The sequence below is a fragment of the Cyphomyrmex costatus genome, unplaced genomic scaffold (assembly GCF_001594065.2).
Source record: "Cyphomyrmex costatus isolate MS0001 unplaced genomic scaffold, Ccosl1.0 scaffold254, whole genome shotgun sequence".
Taxonomy (NCBI): domain Eukaryota; kingdom Metazoa; phylum Arthropoda; class Insecta; order Hymenoptera; family Formicidae; genus Cyphomyrmex; species Cyphomyrmex costatus.
Window position 1 is genome coordinate 1574183 of NW_017276629.1, and position 19222 is coordinate 1593404.

At 29.0% G+C, this 19222-nt stretch overlaps 3 protein-coding genes across 6 annotated transcripts; 1 reads left to right on the forward strand and 2 right to left on the reverse strand.

The window, feature by feature from the left end:
- Positions 1–1036: 1036 nt before the first annotated feature.
- LOC108774460 (putative defense protein 3) lies at positions 1037–6915 on the reverse strand. 2 transcript variants are annotated; one of them, XM_018540568.1, is made up of 4 exons: positions 6845–6915; positions 5872–6105; positions 3320–3527; positions 1037–1220 (listed from the first exon to the last, which is right to left on the reverse strand). In XM_018540568.1, the coding sequence occupies exons 2-4, from the start codon at positions 6086–6088 to the stop codon at positions 1157–1159; spliced, it is 489 nt and encodes a 162-aa protein (XP_018396070.1). In that variant the 5' UTR covers positions 6089–6105; positions 6845–6915; the 3' UTR covers positions 1037–1156. The 2 variants fall into 2 exon arrangements, with proteins under 2 accessions (XP_018396070.1, XP_018396071.1); XM_018540569.1 differs by lacking the exon at positions 6845–6915 and adding an exon at positions 6725–6790.
- A 2301-nt stretch (positions 6916–9216) lies between these two features.
- On the reverse strand, positions 9217–12965 carry LOC108774425 (palmitoyltransferase ZDHHC6). 2 transcript variants are annotated; one of them, XM_018540527.1, is made up of 7 exons: positions 12781–12965; positions 11591–11772; positions 10711–10795; positions 10155–10429; positions 9877–10089; positions 9577–9764; positions 9217–9474 (listed from the first exon to the last, which is right to left on the reverse strand). In XM_018540527.1, the coding sequence occupies exons 1-7, from the start codon at positions 12833–12835 to the stop codon at positions 9351–9353; spliced, it is 1122 nt and encodes a 373-aa protein (XP_018396029.1). In that variant the 5' UTR covers positions 12836–12965; the 3' UTR covers positions 9217–9350. The 2 variants fall into 2 exon arrangements, with proteins under 2 accessions (XP_018396029.1, XP_018396028.1); XM_018540526.1 differs by having other exon boundaries at positions 9348–9474; positions 9566–9764; positions 12781–12905.
- Positions 12909–15372, forward strand: TORIP (Torsin interacting protein). Of its 2 annotated transcripts, none has more exons than XM_018540524.1 (3): positions 12909–13423; positions 13914–14678; positions 14756–15372. In XM_018540524.1, exons 1-3 carry the CDS (start codon positions 13385–13387, stop codon positions 15032–15034), a joined length of 1083 nt encoding a protein of 360 aa, XP_018396026.1. In that variant the 5' UTR covers positions 12909–13384; the 3' UTR covers positions 15035–15372. The 2 variants fall into 2 exon arrangements, with proteins under 2 accessions (XP_018396026.1, XP_018396027.1); XM_018540525.1 differs by lacking the exon at positions 12909–13423 and adding an exon at positions 13437–13779.
- The last annotated feature ends 3850 nt before the right edge of the window (positions 15373–19222 follow it).

Sequence of the window (19222 nt, forward strand, 5' to 3'; positions counted from 1 at the left end):
GTCAGGTTTGTAATACCAATGTGGCCCACTTTTACCCGACAAGCAAAGTCTTATGTAACGCGTTCCTCGATCCTTTTGCTCGTGTAAAAGCGTTCTAAGATCCATTAATGGGATGAAGAAATAGCAGAATCTTCGCCAAGAAGCAGCAAGATGTGCAGTGATCTACTGAACTTTACTTACATGTCCCTCCAATACGATGTGCAACAACGAGTTTTAAAAATAATCTATCAAGTCAACAATCAAATATATTTTATCGTAATAACAACGTCAACGTTCCATATTATTTTTCTATGAAGTTATTACAAGATGATTGAATTCGATTATACTTATTAAAAATTGTAATTTGCATTACATTTGCATTCATACAACGGGTAAATCAAACAAATAAAGCAAAAGGTAAAACAACCTAGTTTTCAGTTACACCTTATCAGTATAATCACACAAACACACTTTAGATAATACAGCGTTTTTAATTAAAAAAAGCTTACATATATATATATATATAATTACATATATATAATTTCAACTTTACAGATATATATCAAATAAAGTTATTTTATCATGAGCGCTGAATGATATTTAAATGAATTATTTTACTCTTGACTCGAATTTGTGTGAATAACAAAGTGTTTTTATTGCGTATATAAAGCTACGAAACATCGTTTATTTCCTTTTTCATCGATATACCCAACTATGTACATGTTTGGCCAACCGACTCGAGTAACCTTCCTTAATAGCATTTCGAAGCAAAACGAGTTCCTCTAGAACGCTACAGAAATAATAATTCACATTTGATCGACTGATGATTATTACGAAAACATCGAGAATTTCTTTCATACATTTGCGACTCCTCTATTATTTTATTAGGATACGAATAAATCAATAGTAGGCAAAAAAAGAAATTAATAAAAATAAAAAAGTATGATTAACGTATGCGATTAACGTATCTGTTTCGATGATCTTTTATTATTTAAAACGCTTGGCATTTCTGCGATGATACAAAAATATAAGATTTATATAAAATATATATGTCGCATGTATCAAAATATGCAACTTTTATATGAATAAAATTTAAAAACTTTTGTGTAAAGATGGAATATATCCTTTGGCGAAAGCACTTTGTCGACGAGTGAGATTCAAACAGTATGCTGACGAATTATTGTGCCACTTGTGACACAAGGTCGGACCAGAATGTTGCATAGTCCTTTAGTACAGTTCCACTGAAACATCATATTATTAAAATAAATTATTAAAATACTTTTAAACATAAATAGTTACTAAAACGTAAGTAAATTAAATACCACTAATTTTCTGCAACAGTATTCTCATATAAACTATCTTTTGATTTCAAATACAGCAAATCGAAAAGCACACACAATCAATTTAAATTATTTTCACATACATTTTAAAAAATATTATAATTCTACACAAAATATAAACTAACATCATACGTTTGATCTTTTTTAAGTAATAAATTCTTTGATTGACGTTTCTCTAAAAGAGGAAACAAGAGAAAAAAATTATATTTTACATTGTAATATTCTAAAAATATTATAAAACAACTTTAAACTCTTCTCTCTCTCTCTCTCTCTCTTGTAATTATATTTTGAAATTCACAGAAAAGCCTTCTGATTTAATTTTATCTTATAATACAATAATTATATATACTTTCAATTTTCAGTCTTCTGTGCTGTTAATTATAAAATTAAAATTATTTAAGAATTCCTAAAAATCGGGAAATTCTAATTTACCTTTTTTTTTTGTTTGATGATACTGTAAAATTTATACAAAAATGTTTCGTAAAATTTGACGACACAGCAATTTATAACAATAAACATTTCATAGTGTTATATTTATTCTTGACGTACACATACAATAAATCGTTCAAGCTGAGAGACCGACAACTTGCGATCAAACTTGCTATTGTAAAATGATGCTAAAAAATTTACTAAATTATTAACAAATTTCACGTATGCGTGGAATTACGAATAATAAATAATATGACCGAATAATAAAAGCAATTATTTCCAGCGGCTAATATCATACAATTAATCCCGCTGTGCCATCGTGAACCAACCACGAATTATTGCGCGTGCATTAGGTAGATTATATCTATATCTCATTTGATGGTTATTAAATTTAATTCAGCTATACCATGAAATATATTTACGCGAATATGCGTACTAAAAAACGACTTAATATCCTCATTAATGATCAAAAGGTCATTAAGATTATAAAATGTTTCAAATTAAAAAAAAATACTTTAAGATTCTTAATTCCTTAAATTAAAAATATTTAGATAAGATTCTTCATATTTTTAGAGAAAGACTTAATTTGTATATGAGTTTAGAATTAAAATTATATATGAGTGTTATTTATTACCCCAAATCTTATTAAAAAATTTAGTATAAAGAATTTTTTATAGTTAAACTCACGATCGAACTATGTGTCCTTGTTTTACTATTATTAAATTTGCTTTGTCACGGATGTATCATAAAATATAAATCAGAGAAAAAAGAATTTTTTAAAATACGTACAAAAATTAATATTTTAATATTCTTATTAATAAAGAAAACTTAAGGTCATACATAATAATAGTATGACTTAATCCGAATAACGTATTTGTGAAAGAAGAAGAACTATATACTTTATATAAAAGAAGAAACCAATTTAAAATATGATGACTTTTTTAATGATATAATAAAATTATTTGAATTTATACATAGAAGTATGTGTGCAAATTTTATTTTTTTAATGTTAATTATAATTTTTGTAAAAATAATATAAATAATTCTTATATGTATGTGTTTTTTATTAAAGATTTTTTGTTGAAACATATCTAATCATCGAAAATTTAATTTCTTTTTAAAATATAAACTTCTTAATAAAAATGTGAAAGTTGAGATATTTTGCTATCAAAAGTGATTATTTAATTATAATTAAGTAGCTTTGAAAGAGATGGATTATGTGTGAGTGAGTGAGTGTGTATTGCTGAATAAAATGCGTATGAGCTTGAGCTGTACGCTCACAATTGTTATGAAATATGCAATTAAAGTATAAATGGCAACCGGAAATTTTATTGCATAATTCTTAAACAACCATTTCAATTACAAATGTATATGCGCATTTTTAGCATAACATCGTATATTTCTCATTGAAGTTATATCTTCCGTGGAACGCTTGATAATTATACAAACAATGCAAGTTTCAAGGATCGCAATTTGCGACTCTCGACACTGTCCTTCCTACGTTCCATTATTAATGCATGAACAGACATTTCCCACGGGACTTCCGCTACTATAGAGAATATAGCACTCACGTGAAGTAAACGCTGCCTCGTGCGTCCGCTGGTGCGTTCCAGATGAAGGTGGCTTGCTCCTTATCATGTGGATCAGCATGCGTCACAGCACTGCACTCGGAATGTATATTTGTGTTTGGCGTACGCGTCCAAGATCCGATCCATTTGTTTGTATTGGTATCACGCGCCTGCACGAAGAATCCTTTGAACGGGGCACCAACAATAGTGACTGAAAAATAGACGAGCTGAGTTGTGATAATTATCGTGGCTGTGCCATTCGCTCAGATAAAATTCAACTTGCCTCTCTTATATATAGATTGCGTTCCGATATTCACTGCCGGTACTGAAAATCTATAATATATTATACATTATAGGTGTACTATAAATTTTCAGCACTGCCAGTGAATATCAGAATACAGCCATAGTACGCATCGCCATAGTACGTGTGAATTTTACGTGTTCAATCGCACGAATCTATCACGGTATCGGCAAAGTGATATAAAAGAAATGGTATAGATAGTCGAGCAACATACGCAACATACACACATACACAGAATAATGTCAATTTATATCTGTCGAGGGATTTGAAACGAGTGTTAGTACGAATAAACTGGATAGGATATATAACTACAAAGAAGAAAAATAAATCCATAAAAAATTCTGGAAGCATTATGTTATTGCGATGTTGTAACTAAAATCTATTCGAAAAGATTGGAACTTTTGCTGTGTAATTCTAAAGTAACAAAATCGTTTGTCACATAGTGTAGATGGAATAAAAAACGTATCGAGTTACATTAATTTTAAAAGATTAAATGTAAAACTACAATATGAAAATAATGAGTGATAATTTTACATTTGGAATATAAATTGGAATATACATAGATATCAAATATAAAGTAACAATTATAAAGAACAGAAAAGATTTTATAGAATACTATAATATTATTTAAATGTGCAATGTGATTTATAACATAAAAGGATTAAGCATATTTCAAATTTGTCAAATTAATATAGTTTTACCACTTTTGCAACATTTGTTAAAACATCTCGTTAAATTTCGGTCTGAATTTAGAGACAAAATAATTTTTTTAAATACCAATACTAATAATGATTAGTGCGTTTCTTTGTTGTTTTTCTAAAAAAAAAACGCACGCGTTTTATCTCATTTAAGATATTCTAAGAAATAGTAAAATCACTTTGGGGGGGGATTTTAAAAAACGGACTTTTATAATTTAAATTTAATTTTGGTCTATGTGGGATCCGCATTACAAGAGTTAGTTGACACACATTTGCTTCGCAATACGAGTTTTCAAAGTTTCGCGATTTATTGCATAACAGATTTCAGACTTTCATTTCAACCTTCCTCCGCGGATAAATGACATCTACGTTTAATCATGCGTAACCGACGCGACGTAAGAAAACTGTTCGCATGCTCGAAAATGAACGGGTGCACTTATCCCTCTTGCCGACCTAATTCGCCATTGCTCCACAAGCGCAGACGTGTTCAACGAAGCTGACGGAGTACATTATTATAGACATTTACTACGTTTTGCGATTGTAATTTTGATGAATTCAATTATCTCATGTCGGACAGATGCATGCTTCCTCGACGAAAATTAAGTCAACTATTGAATGCTATATAAATAATAAGCACGAGCAATGGTATAGAAAGAAAAAGAGAAAAAAGAATCAAATATACGATTGCGTTTTTCTTTTACAAAATAATTATTTTAATTTATCGTATTTTTTTTTAAATTATTAGGCGCATTGCAAGATATTTCTTTTTTTTCTTGTTAATGTATTAATTACAATTAGAACAGTTGAAAAGTTACTGAAACTAAATTGTAGTTATTTTGTAATCTGTATAGAATAAAAAAATGAATTAAATATTAAACAACTATTTATATACACGCATTTGTAAAAATAAATGTTATTAGAAATAGTCATTGATTGGGGTAGTTTGCAACAATTAATATTTTTGAAATAATTATCATATGAACAGACGTTACAATAAAATGTTTCTAAAAACAATTAAACACTTTTTCTAGTTTAAATTTAATAATATTATAACTACCTTAGAAGAATTTCAAGTAAATTCTTTTTTCATAAAGATATGATTATATTCACGTCAAAATCTTCCATACACATCGCTGAGTCACGCAAATTTTTCGATTTCTTTATATTTAATTTTATATGTTTATAAATATAGAGTAATATTTAATTTATCTCTCTTGTTTCGTTAATTTATTATAAAATAATAGCCTTTCAGATTTAACATATTTTCAATCAGAGCTCCTCGCTCTGTATATGTACTGTTCTTTCATTATCTTATTAGCTTCTGCATCTCAGACGATATTAAACTTTTACACGTACTACACCGTAATGTGTGCTCCAAAATTTCATAAAATTATTATTTTAGTCTACATTACGGAGTATCTCTCGCTCGGAAGTAGGTACTCTAAACAATCTAGACTTAATTGATAAAAATTTGTTTGCGTAATAAGAAATTAATCCTGAATACACCTAAATTATGTTTGATAATACAATATAAACGCAGTGTGCATTTGGCTCACCTGTCACCTGCGAGCCTGGTCCGTACTGAGACGATGAAGCTAATATCTTGTAAGGGCTCGTGTTTAAAGGTTGTGATCGCGCTTCACCATGATAGGGTTGATTAGGCCGCGGCTTCACGCACGCGTCCACCGGTCCACCGTCTGGAAACCCGAAAACGGAAATCGACGAGAAGAGGACGAGTGAGAATAAAACCTTAACGTGTCCGGCAAGGTACATCTTGATCGTGTCGCTTCCTTCATTCCGACGACGCGAGAGAGATACATGTAACAAAATTTTATTAATACCGGTGTTGTTCCTAACGGAAAGAATGAGCGGAGAATGTTCAATATCTGTAGTTAACTTATGCAGCTACATTACATTTCCCGAGTGTTCAAATAATTTCTTTTCAGTTCTATTGCATTTTAAATTTACATTTATATTATAATATTTACTGATATTTACTCCATTATGGAAAAATATTATTGAATTAACGAAGAAACTTTCGGAACGAATAGACTATATGTGCAATAGTTTGGATTTGAATGATTTTTCAATTATTTCCAACGTTTTTTTCGCAAATCCTATAATACATATGTATTTTTACATGAAGAATGTCACCAATGTTCTCTACAATTTAAATACCGTAAGAGTAATAATAAACAAATATTATTATGTAGCTATACATATAGAAGTCTGAAATTTAAGTCACTGTTGATTAATTTTATAATGTATATTAATTTTATTTAATGTATAATAAAATTTTCAATTTTTTATATGTGACTGATTTCAGAAATAAAGTTCTAATACACAAATCTATAATTTGAAAAGATAGAAAAATTCGTAACAAGATATTATTTAGGACAAATTTGATACAAATTAATCTTGGAGAAGAGATGGATGCCGGATTGTGAAGAGATAATCGGAAGCGATCACTTCTTTATATACGCAAGCGATAAATTAAATAGTTTCGCGCGATAAATTACGGAGACTTACTCGAAATAGTTTACTGTTTATACGATAAGTAAGAATAAAAAGGTATTTCGTGCTCGTGACAGATCCGCACGTAAGAAACTGCAGTATTCGATTGGTTGCTAACAAGCTAAACGTTAGTAGGATCCCACCACAGGATCACAAAGCCGTACACTTGCGCTTACTAAATTGATCCTTCACTTTCACTTCCTTCGTCGATCCTACAACCGGTTCCACTCTTCGTTCGTTTAGAAGAATATCTACGATTTACGCATAGCAGGAATCACATACTGCCGTAAATAGTAATTATATATGTATTTCCTTTTACATGTCACATAACGATACATGATGTAACTACTACCATTTTCATCAATTATATGTACGTATAAAACTATAAATGTCGGAAAACAACGTGTCATTACTTTTTTATTACAATTATATACATATAAGTCTACAGTAAAACCGTTATTTTTTTTTAAACTTAAATATTTTTAAGTTAATAAAATTCATTAAAAATTACAGGATGCATTTGGTCATAAATTTATAGATATACTCCTAAATATTTCTGCAATTTATTGGCGTTTTAATTTTTGGACATTAAATAGATGCGCGATTGAAATAGCTATTAAAATTTTCTTTGAAAAAAGAAGATTAAAAAAGTTAGTAAACATTGAAATGAAATGTGTGTTTTTATAACTGTTCATTTTAAAAAATCACACATAACTTGTATATATATATATATATATATGTGTGTGTGTGTGTGTGTGTGAATTTTATCTTAAATTTAAAACTTTCTTTTTATAAGATTAATAATGAATAAATTTAATCATAACACACACACACATACACACCCACACTGGATCTTTTATTCACAAATTAGTTAATTCAAATAATACAAAATAAGAATCAAAATAAAAGATATGTTTATTGAATGTATAATATAGTGCATTCTTGGATATCTATGTGCGTCATATTATTTGCATTGCTTTTTATCGTGCACGAAAGCCTTTAATCTTCATTATATAATATACCTAATTATCATACACACACACACACACATGCGCGTGCAAAATTATTTACCCGTTGTTAAAAGTTGTTTCGTTCTATATTTTAATTAATCTTGTTCTTTCATTTATATTTTTAAACTTTGCAAAAGAATATATGAATATTAAATTCTAAGATCTGGAGTGAATGGATGAAAGGAATCCATATTCATGCCAATTAAATAAAACAGGTAAAATTATAAAAAAAGAGTTCAAGAACGTCGACGGATATTTCGACAAAGCAACGTATGTAGTTGCTAGCTATGTGTTGCAAAATAAAAAGTTTTAAAGACATCTCGTATTTGTGTAATTTTTACTCATTTGTCAGACTGTAATCATTCGCAATAAATCGAGTTGTTGCATATCACATTCGATTACATATTTCGCGAGTTACTAATACGTTCTGCCTTTCACTACCGATTATTGAATATATGTTATGCGTAAAACTGATAAGCACGTGAATTCGCGGCTTCCTCATTACATGAGGATTGTAACATTGACCCTTACGCAATAATTTTCTTTGTGTGCTATACACTCGTTCACCGATTATTATACATGTAACATTACGCATTCGATCGGGATGAGTGTAATAATAATAATAGAATAGAACGTTCTGCAGTCGTGCAAAGTAATCGTATTGCGTGTTAAACCCTTCGAACGAACGCGCATAATGCAGAAGCGTGCGCGCGTTACACATACATATGCTCCGACACATACATAGTTCACTCAGTCAATGCGACTTTTCATACTGTATTATTGATTTTTCACGGCCTTTTCAGGCCGTCTCAATTGTGTACGCGCTGGAAATACTTTTTTCAGATTACTTCGTAATCGCATATAGCAAGACCAAATTTATTTATTGTATTTATTTGTTTATAAATATCTTTCCTCTTATCTTAAAGCATGTACAAGTTTTTGTAATACATGTTTTTCTTATAAAAAGTTGATAAAAAACATGTTAATATAAAAATTTCCTAAATTTTTCTAATTAAAGTAAATTTAAATTATGTTTGTAAAGTAAAATTTGTTGCTATAGAACATATTTACATGTCATTTTTAAATAATTATATATATATATATGTACAATTACTAAATATTATATGACATATGTATAAATACGCACAATTATATATACATGTGTGTGTGTTGTTGCAACAAAACTGTTACACTAAGAACTTATTGAAATATCTCAAGTGAAAATTTATATACAATATTTTTACTTATTTATATGTAAAGAACGTTATAATATAGGATATATAGATAATAGTAGGATAATGTATTAATCTTTTGACTGGTGTTTGAGGTATAAATATAAGAAAAATATATTGATTGAACACAAACGGGTATGGGGAGTGTAATGTTCTTCTATCTTATTCTTCGCAACTTTTACTGTTAAAAAATGCAAAATTATGATAGACGGTTTCTTAAATCTTCACAAATATTGTCATATAAATTTTCTACAAATTAATAAATTATTTTTGAATAAATTATCTAAGCGATACAGATTTTTCTATTACTTCCACCGCACAGGGTCGTGGCAACCATCCCCTTATACGTTTCGATTTCCCATCTTCTCCTTCTTTCTGTTCTTTTTGTCCAAATAACCAATATCTGCAAAAAAAAGATAAAAATTTGAATAAATTAGCAAATTATTTAAAAAAAAATTAATTTTCAAAAAAATTTTCAATATGACAATATATACAAAATGCATACTTCTTCCAACGTGTTACAATTACAATATCATCTACATCCAACTTAATGCGAGGTTCATCAGTACAAAGTGGATGAAAAAATACGCCGCAACCATGTCCAATTGGAAATTTAGATCCTGATGCAGCTTTTACAATCCTATATATGCGTGCTCTTTTCCGTTTATTTAACTTTTGAGCAAGCTGCTCTCTCTGCAAAATAATAATTAGTATACTATAATCACAGTTCTTAAAGTTCACATATGCTTTTAAATAAATAATTATTATTGAATTATCATGTGACATATTATTTAAACAAAATTACCGTTAATGTATATTGATCGCAGCCATCAATAATTGGCCATGTAATGCCATCGCCGACGGGAGTAAAATCCCATGTAAAAACTTGACTAACATTGAAACGCCATCCTTTTGAATATGGATGTATATATTTGGCATCTGTATCATTTCTTCTATATCGAGACTTCTCCAGAATCCAATCTTCTATTTCTGTTCGATTTCTCACGATGGCTAATATCTGTGTAATTTGAAGAATTATAGAATTAATGCATCAATTAATATAAGAGTATTAAAAACATTTACCTGGAAATATAATAACATTCCTACTGCAAGTACAACGCCAATTGATAAACCAATACTAAATACTACTAGTATTAATGTATAGACCGCTGGTGGTGGAAATGGCAAAGGCTTCAATGATAACACGGTTGCTACCCAGGAAATTAATATGACGAAAGAGACGCAACAACCGCCGACCGCGCTTGCCAAAAATGCTGTGAAATGCCCATGATTATAATGTCCAACGCAGGTATTTATCCATGGACAGTGATGATCCATTTTCATCACACAACGATTACCTAAAAATAAAAGAAGTGTAGAATAATTAAAATAGATCAATGTATTGGAAAATTAAACAAAGCTTTTTAACTCTTTTATATATATATATATATATGCTACGTTTTATATTTTTCTATCGATAAAGTAGATTGACAAGCAAGAGCAGCAAGATAGAAGACGCACCAAAATTATATTATCATCATAATAACAAACTTATAAACTTTTAAAAACCATATTACAAGTAATATCTATATCTATTATTACTTATTATATTTTTATTACATTATATTCAATCTCTTACATTTTCTGCAATGATGTGATCTCGGTGCCTTGTAACCTTGGCAGACAATACAATATTGCAGATATTGTATATCTGTAGCTTTTTCCTAAAAACAAATACATATTAATTAATAACATGATAAAATCTATATGCTTTGTATTATAAATTTATCATTAAGTATTACAATTAAAATATAATAAAGTCCAACATAATAATATCAGTTTTACCATCTAAATAATGTCAAATTAAATTGATAAAGTCAAACCCCTCTAATCTGAAATTACTATATAAATTTGTTTTAATTTTTGTTCCTATCAGTAATCAAATAAATGTAAAACAAACGAGAAAAGAAAACGAGAAGTTAAGTTTATAGGTTTTCAATTGTTTGCAAAGAAGTAAAAACACAGTGATCCTCCTCAAACCTGGTATAAACATTTGCAATTTTAAAAATCTATTTTCGAAATTAACCTAGATTTTCTTAGTTTCGGCATACTATTCATTTCGTTTCTCTTTTTTTCTTTATTTTTTCATTTCCCTTTATGTGACATGTATTGTTACATGGAATTAATATCAGATTTGATTTCTTGGTTGTGGGGGAGCTCACTGTGATTAAATATATCTTGATCTTTTTTTATTTTTATTTTTATTTACGTTATTTCATTGTCTCTGAAGAAGGCTCAAAAATGAGCTGAAACATGTAAGCACAATTATTATGATAAAAAAGTTTTGTTTGTTATATATTAGCATTTGCGTAAAGTTATTTGCGCTTGACTCCTAGTGTCCTTTTCTCTCCAAGTTTATATTTGATTTATACAGGGAGTTTTTGTTATTTAATATTATTATACGTTAAAAAAAGGTATTCACTTCAAACAGGTTTAATAATAAATGTGTAATATATTACCGGAATCCATTTTAATGTGAGATATCCAGGACCTTCAAAAATTGCGCTAATAAAATGGAATAAAGTCAATCCACTGAGAATGAAGAACAGCAAGAAACTGGCAGCTGCTGGAACACTGTCTTGCGGTGGCCACCACTGTCTACTACAGTGTATCGTCATCAATGTGATAATCTTTATCATTGCTGTAACATAAATTAGTATAACAAAATTTGTAATCTACAATTACTAATTTCCTTGGCATTGAGAATTATGCTGGTAATCTCACAAGCCAAATTACAATTTATATTATATTTACAATACCAAATAAAATGAGCATAAATATTTTATACATGGTCAAAAATTCATACAAAAACAATGTAAATTATAAATATAACAGAACATTAAAATATATACTCTTTGCAATACAGTGTTATATGGTAAATCATTATATTCTTGTTTATCAATATTAAACAAAGATAAAATAACCATCATGTTATATATGTCTTGTTGAAAAACTTGATTGATAAATTTAAAAAATCATGTCTATCATGTGCTACTTTAATTAAGGTAACTTTGATCGAGTTTCAAATGATTTATCAAATAATGTTTTGTTAATATAAATAACTTCTGTCGTTCAATACATGAAAAAGAAATTAGCTCAGAGACAATAAATTATATAGCTCAAAATTGGTAAACAATGATAAATTAATAGCAAATGACTGGACTTGCTTCAATGCACTGCATTTAAATATAATAAAATTCTTAGTTTGATTTGCTCAGCTTTTTCTCTCTTTATTATTTCATTTATAATCCTCCAATGTTTTCTTCAATTTTCTTAATTCTTCACTTGTTGAGAGAGGAAAATCTTTGTTAAAATTTTCTGTTTCATTTTTCCTAGCCTTTCAAATTCAGATATTCTCATCTGTACTTCCTGTATACTTTTCGTCAGATTCTTACACTTTCCTTACATAATTTCATTGATATTTCTTTTCACATATCAAACGACAAAAAATTAATAATTCTATCTACATACAAAACAGTTTTATTTTATTTGCCAAGTCATCATCTTTGATTAAATCGAAATTTAGTCAAGATAATGGTTTTTATGTTTGAACATAGCTGACGAGAGATCAATTATGGTTTCATTGACGAGATGACTGTCGCGATTGACAATGAGAAACGTTTCTCCATCCGATACTTGTGTGACATACCGAGCGCGGAGAGCGGTCCCCAATGACATATTTTCTTCAACGGGCCAACGCACATGTTGTCACCGTATAGCAGTCTCGAATTCGCATCCGGACGTCCATTGACGCCCTCAAGATTGCAGGTAACGACGACAACAGCCGAATGAGACGAATCCTCGCAAAACGTCTGTCTCACCTTACTGCCAGCAACTGCCAGTTGTTATCACGATGGCCGCATATACTACAGAACATATATAAAGGCATTCACAGTTCACACAAAGATTTCTATATAGAAGTGTGTGCATTACGTCATCAAAGTGATCGAGCTATCGCTCTTATCGGTTATCCTATTAGTTATCACTGGTTATATCACCGATGATTACTTTTTGAACTAACGCCAAACCACGCCTAACCGGCCAAATAACTCAAATTGCAATTTCATCAATTAAGTACGCGTAGTCTGGTTTTAACTCAAATTAGTATCATTTAATACTAGGGACTAGGGAGTAAGGCGACGCTTCTAGTGCTTCAAGATAAAATTCGTGTAGTCTGTAATAATCGCTATTACGATCCGTTACTACGATCGTTATCGTTTCGATGAGGTTATATTCTCTCGTCACAATAAGAGATGAGTGAAGATGAGTCCACTGGCTGTGAAATGCACGAGGTATGTTTTTGGGTTTCATTGCTACTTATTGATTTTCCTGAAAAGTCGTATTCGTCTTTGCTGAAATGGACTTCTCGACTCTTACGCATTTCGAAGAAAAAGGATTTTTTTTTCTTTTACATTACGTAGCAAAATCTATCGAAAATAGATTTTTTTTAATTATGCGCCTTATACGTTTCGTTGGTAAAATGCCAGTAGAAATATATAGTAAAACCTGCGAGGGTTGCGAACGAGATGTAATAATAGGTTAACTGCAAAAACTGACCAAGCAGAATTGCTATTTTATTAGCTTATTTAAGATATATTGACCAAAATCGCACGTCTACATGCATCGTTTGTTGTCGGAATATAACTTGGTAAATAGATTTTGTTTAAGACTTATATTGATACTACAAGGATAAATTAAAGTTTCGATTGCAAGGTGTTACCAAAACTGCACAACTATTCCTAATTTACTTGTGTAATGGATAATGCATTATTAATTTTGCAGATTCACAGTCCACCAATGGCATTTATACTATCTGAACCCAGATCTAGAAGATCTCTAAGACCAGAAGATATAAACAAAAGTTATTTGTTAAACAATAATTTTCAAAGTTTAGAAATGGAAAACAAAACACCTAGACAGCAAAATACATCAAATTCATTTGAAACTGGAGAATTACTTACAAATCAATATTTTGAGAGCGAACAAATGACAGAAAGTTGTAGTGAGGAAGACGAAAAAACACAATCTCTGCATCATTCTCAAAATTGCTTTCCAATAAGATATATTCCTTCACAGAAAAGAAAGTCTGAAGGGAATATTGAGAAGAATGAACAGAATATAAGCAGCTGTGCTTGGCGTATCTTTGCTGGCGTATTCATCATATTAATAATAGCAATAGTTGTTCCAAACTTTATAAGTAACAATAAAAAAACGCAGGCTGTAATCTTCAATAATCCTGCTTTATTAACTGAATCAGTAAAAGACCTCAAAGCAACATTTTATAATCAAGAATCAGATATCTGGATTGATATTTCATCTGCAATAAACGAGGTGATATCAAGAATTCCCAAGATACCTTCAATAATTCTCCTGTTTGCAGAGGAACCAACTACAATGAATTGTTTAGCTACTAAACTAGCACATATAAGTAGTACCATTTTAAATGCAGATGATTATTTGAAATTTAATCCAAAAGACTTTGGAAACGACGCTGGTGAGGTCATTACTATATTAAAAGAACTTTCTGTAGAGAAAAAAAAAGTTGTAGTGAGTATACATACATATATTCCAAATATAAACTCTATATAAACTGACTTGTGTATAATCAAGTAAATTTGTTGCAGATTATTCACGACATATTGAATATTAATGCAGAAGCAGTAAAGGCATTACACAATTTGTGCGATAGAATAAATCCCTTAGTAGCAGAAGCTATTTACATTCTTACTATGCAAACTAATAGTTCTCTATCACAACAGAATAAGCTAAAGTTTGTAGAAGAGCAAATTTATAACCGACTATCACGGAGCATCGATCAGGATATTTTAATGGCACTCGTAACGCGCGTTACAGATGGGATAATTATATCGGTACAGCCTGAGCCACAATTAAGATATTGCTAATCTGAATTGTAAGAAAATAAGTATAGGATAGAGCGGGATTTTTTTGTCCATTTTTCGCGATGTTTCTGAACAGAGCATAATGATTATTTAAAAGTTGTGCTTGTGCCTTCAAGGAGCAATCACATGATCGTATAATGTAATTACAAGCACGTCACTGCAAATATATGTATATTGTTTGCTATTGTAAACTTTCGTATTTTAAAGTTGAAACTGACGGAATAGCCCCGCCCTATCTTATTCATATGATTGATATAGTTTTATAAATAATAAAGTTAAATGTTTTTGTGTATTTATAAAATTGATAATTCAAAGCTAGCGCCCTATGTGCAGTTTGTTATTCGAAGAGATTCAATTAAAAAGACAAATTCGTCGAAATTGCAACTATTATTCATTTATGTTGAGTTACTAACAGAACTTTTTTTTAACGAAATTAAAGTAAATCAAGTTGATTTGTGTTTTTTGATTGGAAATTCTTGAATGTAAAACTTTGCTACACTTTCAATAAGTATAATACTACTGAAGTACAATTTATGTATGAACTGTTTCTATTCATAAAAAAGAACTATTATCAGGAGACGTTAAGGATGCCTTAAGTGTTATTATTATGTAAAAAGAATAAAGCTAACATTCTATTTAATCTCAGTTGATTGAGCTCTTTGTAAATGTTGAGTTCTAAAACAAACGCATTTGTTCTTTCTAGAAATACAGTTTTGAAATGATTTTGTGATCGCAAGAAATTTATATCTTCTCATCTCGCTGAATAAGGTCGTTGAATATCTATTATATGATAAACTAGACAATAAATCACAAATCGCGAACATTATGGAGAATCCAAACTGATAAATTTTTGTAAATTTATTACGAATTGCATATAGTTTGGTGCTAGTTTTAGTAACATAATATAAAATATAAATTAAAATATATACATGATGAATGTAATGCTAAACATGTTATATGTATGTATTAGGGTAGAGCGGGGCTATTTCGTCCATTTCTCAGGATACTAGTCATGTTTCTGAACAGTATACTGAACATTTAGATACTTGTGCTCTCAAGAAGCAATCATGATTGTATAAGATAGTTATAAATACGTTACTGTAAAAAGATATTAGTATTGTAATATAAATTTTATATTACTTTAAGATTGAAAATAACGGAAATAACTTCGCTCTATATACATACCCTAATATTTTTTAGATTTGTAATAAGCTATTGCTGTAGTTATATTGAACCAAAACTGTCAGAACTGAAAAATAAAAAGATTCTAATACGAATATTTTCTATGATTTTTTGCATTATATGTATAATGAATATATGTATATATATATATATATGTGTATATATATATAATGAAAACGTACAATTAACAGTTATGACAGTTATGATAAAGTTATTCGTCTTTGGTTACAAACTAAGGAATATAAGATCTATAGATCTTTTAATTTAACTTTATTTTGTTATGCCAATGTTACACGAAATAAATTTCATTTTTAGCAAGTTTTTCTAATCACAATTTCATATTTCTATTTTCGAAAAATATAACGACACTGTATGTAGCGATTTCGCGCATATATTTCCGAGTGACATTCATTTAGCTTCAAAATAAAATACAGTAATTAGGATTATTTTTTGTGTATGTGTAATATTCGATTTTGTATTAATGTGTCAGTCGGCAGTCCATACAACAATGAAATAATTGAAATAATGTCGAGTATCGTATTCTACTCATTGCCAATTTACAAGACCTGTTACACTATAGTTTTAATCATACAAGATAATAATACAAGGTATTTATATATAATAAAATAACAAAATATTATTGACAAGTTACATTTACAAATATACGAAAATGACAATTTTTGTAATATTTTGTATGAATTACATATAATAAACGATTCATACAAAGAAATCATATATTCACTTATTAACTTCCATTAGCTTATTCAAATTGAATATTAAAATATATACATATATACCGAATATACATGTAAAATATAAATATTATTTCACATTTTATATGGTTTTTATTAACTTTTTGTGATTGAAATAAAAAGTTAATTTTAACATGCATTCAAAGCTTTTTAGAATATATCGTTTTAAGAATACGGAATTATAATTATTTTCAATATTTTTTAAAAGCAGCTGAAAAGCTTAAGATAACTGAGAGAGAGAAGCTTTAATACTAATATTTATTTATACAGCTTTATTTCCATTTTAATAAATTTTCTAACATTTTATTACATATCGTTGGGAAAAATATATTCGCGGTTATTTAGATAAGTGTTTTTCAATTTTTTAATAATGAATACTTTGTTAAGCAGAAAAAATTTGTAATAAATTGATAAATATATGGTTATGCCAATCTATTTACGTATGAAATAAATGCAATAGTATTGTTTCATTAACACTGATTAAATAAAAATATAAAGATATATAGAATTAAAATTTATTTTATTTAAAATGATTATAATTATAACAAAGTTGATAAAGACTAATGTTTTTTTTTTTTTTTTTAAGAATTAAACATTTTTTTTTAAATATGTTATTAATGTTTTAAATTAAATATACTTTAAATGATACTATTTAAAAAAATCATATTAAAAACATTGAAAAAGCATGTTTGAAACTGTTTAAAACAGATTTTTTACCAACCCTGAATTATAGAAAACTTCATTTTTTGATGAAAATTTTGCGTTAAAAAATATTGATTATACCGATTGAAAAACACTGATTTAGACTAATTCATCAATTTTTAGGACTGATAGTTGTCATATATGGTTTTATCAGCATAATTAACTTAACAAATCCTGCTTTCTATATTCATGTAATATTATTCGATAAGTATATTATAAATTGGCAACAAGCACTCATAGCTGCATACTTTGCTAAAGTAACACTTAGCAAAATTTAAACTAATGAGCTGTAGTACAGTCGTTCTCCGTCGTAATAATTCACAAATCGGTAACTAAAAGTAGATAGTATATATACGGTTTGTGTAATATAGTGTGGTATCGTCAAACCTAAATAATAAATACATTTCATATATACAGTCATAGACTTTTCATACAGAATGTCCAAAATCTGATTATGTGCTGTACAATCTCAATACTATTCGTTTTCATTACAGGCAAATAAAGGGTTGAAAAATATTGATTCTGCGATAATTTAAAAATTATAAGAAAAAAACACAAGATAAAAAATATTTATTTAATACAATCGCAAATATTTTTAATTAAGAACTAGTAATTGATTGTATTATATACACTAGATTAACAAAAATATAAGTATATAATATTGAAGTTAGCATTCCGCACAATCTAACAAAAAAAAAAAACCAGAGCATATTTTGCACGAATCTCATACACAAATCATAACTCTATCACAAATTACAAGCAAATACTTCAATTCTCGCAAACTGTTGTGTTGACGGCCAAATAAAACTATTACTTTGCTTCTTAAGGGCACTCTGTATAGAATAGCCTTAAAATTACGACATACGTATTTACAGTAAAAAAGTTTAATTGGTCATGTTTCTATCTAGTATAGTAAGGAGGTGAGTATCGCGTTGCGTAATGTTGTCCGTGTTGGCTACGTAGTCGCGTACTTCAGTCATTCAGTTAGTGTCTTGCAGGGTGATGCAAGTTATTTTTTCGTAATTCTGCGTCAGTCACATGTCGAACGAGGTGTGAGTTTGCCTCGACAAATTGTTCTGATCACTGTCTCCACTTCTACTTAAGCACTAAGACGTTTATGTTTTAAAAACTAAACGTCTCATACTAAATACATGCAGGTATGAGTCTGTAAGTATTCCTACACAAATTGTTTCAAGACTCTAAACACAGACATTGTCGTAATTTGATATAGATTCGAAAATAATTTCAGATCGTAACAGAGTAAGTTATGGTTCGTATTCTAAAAATGAGAAAAAAAAAAGAAAAAATCAATTAAAAGTGCATGAAGATTTTTTTACTGCTTTTAATTCGAATAAAGAAGAATAGATCAGTTTCAATTATTTTGTACGTTTGACACAAATAAATTCAGACTCAGTGAATAAATATGTAAGATCATATTTCCTATTGATGTAGGGGAGACCATGTGTCCATAGTATTGTTATCTCAGACGTAGAGAGATATCTCTACCATCCTAACGAGCATAACGAACAATTGAAAAAATTTTAAAAGTAGACAA

Excerpts from the sequence above, each read along its gene's own strand:
- LOC108774425 (XM_018540527.1), bottom strand. The coding sequence starts at position 12,835 with ATGTGCGTTGGCCCGTTGAAGAAAATATGTCATTGGGGACCGCTCTCC. Across the intron at positions 9,765-9,876 it reads GCGATCAATATACATTAACG|AGAGAGCAGCTTGCTCAAAA; the intron begins GTAATTTTGTTT and ends ATTATTTTGCAG. Across the intron at positions 9,475-9,576 it reads ATTGTAACACGTTGGAAGAA|ATATTGGTTATTTGGACAAA; the intron begins GTATGCATTTTG and ends TTTTTTTTGCAG.
- TORIP (XM_018540524.1), top strand. The coding sequence starts at position 13,385 with ATGAGTGAAGATGAGTCCACTGGCTGTGAAATGCACGAG. Across the intron at positions 13,424-13,913 it reads CTGGCTGTGAAATGCACGAG|ATTCACAGTCCACCAATGGC; the intron begins GTATGTTTTTGG and ends TTAATTTTGCAG. Across the intron at positions 14,679-14,755 it reads TAGAGAAAAAAAAAGTTGTA|ATTATTCACGACATATTGAA; the intron begins GTGAGTATACAT and ends AATTTGTTGCAG.
- LOC108774460 (XM_018540568.1), bottom strand. The coding sequence starts at position 6,088 with ATGTACCTTGCCGGACACGTTAAGGTTTTATTCTCACTCGTCCTCTTC. Across the intron at positions 3,528-5,871 it reads ACCAGGCTCGCAGGTGACAG|TCACTATTGTTGGTGCCCCG; the intron begins GTGAGCCAAATG and ends TCTATTTTTCAG. Across the intron at positions 1,221-3,319 it reads CGAGGCAGCGTTTACTTCAC|TGGAACTGTACTAAAGGACT; the intron begins GTGAGTGCTATA and ends ATGATGTTTCAG.